The sequence below is a fragment of the Palaemon carinicauda genome, chromosome 20 (assembly GCF_036898095.1).
Source record: "Palaemon carinicauda isolate YSFRI2023 chromosome 20, ASM3689809v2, whole genome shotgun sequence".
Taxonomy (NCBI): Eukaryota; Metazoa; Arthropoda; class Malacostraca; order Decapoda; family Palaemonidae; genus Palaemon; species Palaemon carinicauda.
In genome coordinates this window covers 117,377,082-117,382,081 of record NC_090744.1, presented here as the reverse complement: position 1 = coordinate 117,382,081, position 5,000 = coordinate 117,377,082, and the positions used below count along the sequence as shown (strand labels likewise).

Below are 5,000 nucleotides of genomic sequence, written 5' to 3'. Positions count from 1 at the left end.
ATCAGTGGGCCTCATCAGCGTCCTGACAGATATTGTTTGGAAGAGCACAGTGTCCTGGTATGCAGGCAATCTAGGATGCAAAGCGGTCAGATTTGCTCAGGTAAGATGCATTTATATATAGTATATAATTCTTTATTTAATTAGGTATTTTTATTATATGTATGTTTTACATGAATTTATTATTTATGAGTCTTTGAATGACTTGTTTAACGTCTTTCAGTAGGTTGTTTGTGAAGTTATGTTAATATATTTTATTGTTGTTGTTGTTGTTGTTCTTGCTGTTGTTGTTGTTAATATGCTAGCTGCAACCGTGGTTGGGAAATGATTGTGAAGGATAAATTATAAAAGAGGCATTAAAAGAAAATAGAATATATTGAGATGAATAAAGTTAATATGAGAGAGAGAGAGAGAGAGAGAGAGAGAGAGAGAGAGAGAGAGAGAGAGGAGAGAGAGAGAGAGAAAAAAAAAGAGAGAGAGAGAGAGAGAGAGAGAGAGAGAGAGAGAGAGAGAGAGAGAGAGAGAGAGAGAGAGATGAGAGAGAGGTGGGTTGGAGGACTTCAGTCCTAGCAGATGAGAACCTATTGCTGAAAACACTCAGTACTAACACACACCTAGCTCTCGATAAGTTGAAATTAGGAGGATACATTCTCTCTCTCTCTCTCTCTCTCTCTCTCTCTCTCTCTCCTCTCTCTCTCTCTCTCTCCTCAGTCAATTCTCTACTAAGGCCAGATGTCTTTTTTAAAATCCACGGAGACTCCTCTCCTTCAATGGAACTGAGAGGTCTTAAGACCCCATGGGGCTCGCGTTTTCATCCCATGTAAAATACCATGAAAGGTTGAGCGTTCCACTTCATTTACATAAGTTAAATCAAAATTAAATGTTTGTTTTTATCGTCCGTGAAAACAAACTTGAATATTAATGAGGTAATGTGGCCATTAGGGCAAGTCCCAAGGGGAGGAGGTGGGGAGGGGGGGGTAGGGACATCCCTCTGTTGGGCTAGGGGGTTAGGGTGGGGTACTGGTACTAAAAGGATGTCCCTCTGGGCGTCAAGGATTGCTAGGTAGGATTTTAATAAGGATACAGTGAAAAATCCCTAACATATCCTTATTTTTCTTGTTATTCTTTTTAATGTTGTTTAACATATTCCCCGTTCTGATTAAGACTAAGTCAATGTTTCTCAAGCAAGTGTGGAGTATATGATTTGAGTTTCTGTCCTGTTTCTCATTTCATACTTTCTCCATGATGAGATTTAGTCTTGTCTCATAATATTCATCTTGCTTATCATTTCATTTGTAGTTTAGAATTTATATTTTGGTGCGTTTCACACTTAATGTATAGTTTATAATTAGTTTTTGTCATGATTCCCATTCCTCCATGCGTCTTAGAGTCGAATATTGTCATGTTTCTCATTCTATATGCGTCTTAGAGATAAACTTTGTCATGTTTCTCATTCTATATACGTCTTAGAGTTAAAAATTGTCATGTTTCTCGTTCTATATGCGTCTGCTTAGAGTCAAATTTTGTCATGTTTCTCATTCTGTATGCGTCTTAGAGTTAAATATTGTCATGTCTCTCATTCTATATGTGTCTTAGAGTTACAATTTTGTCATGTCTCTCATTCTATATGCGTCTTAGAGTTGATTATTGTCATGTTTCTCATTCTATATGCGTCTTAGAGTCAAATATTGTCATGTTTCTCATTCTATATGCGTCTTAGAGTCGAATTTTTGTCATGTTTCTCATTCTACTATATGCGTCTTAGAGTTAAATCATGTCATGTGTCTCATTCTATATGCGTCTTAGAGGTAAATATTTGTCATGTTTCTCATTCTATATGCGTCTTAGAGTTAAATCATGTCATGTGTCTCATTCTATAGGTGTGTTAGAGATAAACTTTGTCATGTTTCTCATTCTATATGCGTCTTAGAGTTGAAATTTCTCATGTTATTCATTCTATATGCGTCCTTAGAGTCAAATTTTGGTCATGTTTCTCATTCTATAGGCGTCTTAGAGTTAAATCATGTCATGTCTCTCTCATTCTATATGCGTCTTAGAGTCAAATTTTGTCATCTTTCTCATTCTATATGCGTTCTTAGAGTTTAATTTTGTCATCTTTCTCATTCTATATTGCCGTTCTTAGAGTCGAATATTGTCTACGTTTCTCATTCTATATGCGTCTTAGAGTTAAATCTTGTCATGTTTCTCATTCTATATGCGTCTTAGAGTCGAATATTGTCATGTTTCTCATTCTACATGCGTCTTAGAGTCGTATTTTGTTATGTTTCTCATTCTATATGCAGCTTAGAGTTGAATTTTGTCATGTTTTCTCATTCTATATGCGTCTTAGAGTCAAAATCTTGTCATGTTTCTCATTCTATATGCGTCTTAGAGTTAAATATTGTCATGTTTCTCATTCTATATGCGTCTTAGAGGTAAATATTGTCATATTTCTCATTCTATAGGCGTCTTAGAGTCAAATATTGTCATGTTTCTCATTCTATATGCGTCTTAGAGTTAAATATTGTCATGTTTCTCATTCTATAGGCGTCTTAGAGTTAAATATTGTCATGTTTCTCATTCTATATGCGTCTTAGAGGTAAATATTGTCATATTTCTCATTCTATAGGCGTCTTAGAGTCAAATATTGTTATGTTTCTCATTCTATAAGCGTCTTAGAGGTAAATATTGTCATATTTCTCATTCTATGGGGCGTCTTAGAGTCAGATCTTGTCATGTTTCTCATTCTATATGCGTTCTTAGAGGTAAATATTGTCATATTTCTTCATTTCTATGGGCGTCTTAGAGTCAAATCTTGTCATGTTTCTCATTCTATATGCGTCTTAGAGTTAAATATTGTCATGGTTTCTCATTCTATAAGGCGTCTTAGAGTCAAAATCTTGTCATGTTTCTCATTCTATATGCGTCTTAGAGTTAAATCTTGTCATGTTTCTCATTCTATATGCGTCTTAGAGTTAAATCTTGCCACGTTTCTCATTCTATAGGCGTCTTAGAGTTAAATCTTGCCATGTTTCTCATTCTATATGCGTCTTAGAGTTAAATCTTGCCATGTTTCTCATTCTACATGCGTCTTAGAGTCAAATATTGTCATGTTTCTCATTCTATATGCTTCTTAGAATACAATATTGTCATGTTTCTCATTCTATATGCGTCTTAGAGTAAAATCTTGTCATGTTTCTCATTCTATATGCGTCTTAGAGTTAAATCTTGCCATGTTTCTCAATTCTACATGCGTCTTAGAGTCAAATATTGTCATGTTTCTCATTCTATATGCTTCTTAGAATACAATATTGTCATGTTTCTCATTCTTATATGCGTCTTAGAGTAAAATCTTGTCATGTTTCTCATTCTATATGCGTCCTTAGAGTTAAATATTGTCATGTTTCTCATTCTGTATGCGTCTTAGAGTCGAATTTTGTCATGTTTATCATATTATAATGCGTCTAAGAGTTAAATATTGTCAATTTTTTTCATTCTATAGGCGTCTTAGAGTCAAATTTTTGTCATGTTTCTCATTCTATATGCGTCTTAGAGTTAAATATTGTCATGTTTCTCATTCTATATGCGTCTTAGAGTTAAATCTTGCCATGGTTTCTCATTCTATATGTGTCTTAAGAGTTTAAATATTGTTATCTTTCTCAATCTATATGCGTCTTAGAATACAATATTGTCATGTTTCTCATTCTATATGCGGTCTTAGAGTCGAATATTGTCATGTTTCTCATTCTATATGCGTCTTTAGAGTTAAATCTTGCCATGTTTCTCATTCTATATGTGTCTTAGAGTTAAATATTGTTATCTTTCTCATTCTATATGCGTCTTAGAATACAATATTGTCATGTTTCTCATTCTATATGCGTCTTAGAGTAAAATCTTGTCATGTTTCTCTTTCTACATGCGTCTTAGAGTTAAATATTGTCATGTTTCTCATTCTGTATGCGTCTTAGAGTCGAATTTTGGTCATGTTTATCATTCTATATTGCGTCTTAGAGATTAAATATTGTCATGTTTCTCCATTCTATATGCGTCTTAGAGTTAAATATTGTCATGTTTCTCATTCTATATGCGTCTTAGAGTTAAATATTGTCATGTTTCTCATTCTATATGCAATCTTAGCGTTAAATATTGTCATGTGTTCTCATTCTATAAAGCCTCTTAGAGTTAAATATTGTCATGTTTCTCATTCTATATACATCTTAGAGTCAAATATTGTCATGTTTCTCATTCTATAAGCCTCTTAGAGTTAAATATTGTCAAGTTTCTCATTCTATATGCATCTTAGAGTCGAATTTTGTCATGTTGCTCGTTTTATACACAATCTAAAACATTGTCTTTCATAATCAAACCTACACCAATCTCTTCAAAAAAAGCATTTTACAGCAAAAAATGCACCGCATAATTACATTCTTTCATCATCCCCGAAATAATAAGTCACCAAATGATATTAATAACAATATTCCCCCATTTTCCACGCATGGGAACTTGACAATAGCCGTAAATATTAGTGAACTAATTGCTCTAGTTACTATTAAGCCTTTGCAATATTTCATAACTTTGAATTTAATACCATTTTCGGGGCATTTTACCGATGCGAGAAATTTGGTCGAATATTTTTAAATGTTTTAATTGTTGTGAACTCGAGTCTGTTTAATAAAAGTTCCTTTGATGTATGTATGTCTGTCTGTATGTATGTATGTATGTATATATACATATATATGTGTGTATGTTTGTGAGTATGAGTGTTTATGTATACACTTATATATATATATATATATATATATATATATATATATATATATATATATATATATATATATATATACATATATATACAGTAATATATATATATATATATATATATATATTATATATATATATATATATATATATATATATATCAATCTTATTATCAGCTGTTCCTAGTTCACTGCAGAACAAAGGCCTCAGACATATCCTTCAACTCACGTCTGTTTATGGTCTTT

General features: G+C 32.7%; 1 protein-coding gene across 1 annotated transcript in view; it reads left to right on the top strand.

The window, feature by feature from the left end:
- LOC137660096 (cardioacceleratory peptide receptor-like) overlaps positions 1 to 5,000 on the top strand; it is an 89,601-nt gene that overhangs the window by 29,557 nt on the left and 55,044 nt on the right. Inside the window, exon 3 of the mRNA XM_068394814.1 lies at positions 1 to 100. This exon is cut by the window's left edge and continues 4 nt beyond it. Coding sequence (XP_068250915.1) covers positions 1 to 100 — 100 coding nt within the window. The remainder of the gene's footprint in view (positions 101 to 5,000) is intronic.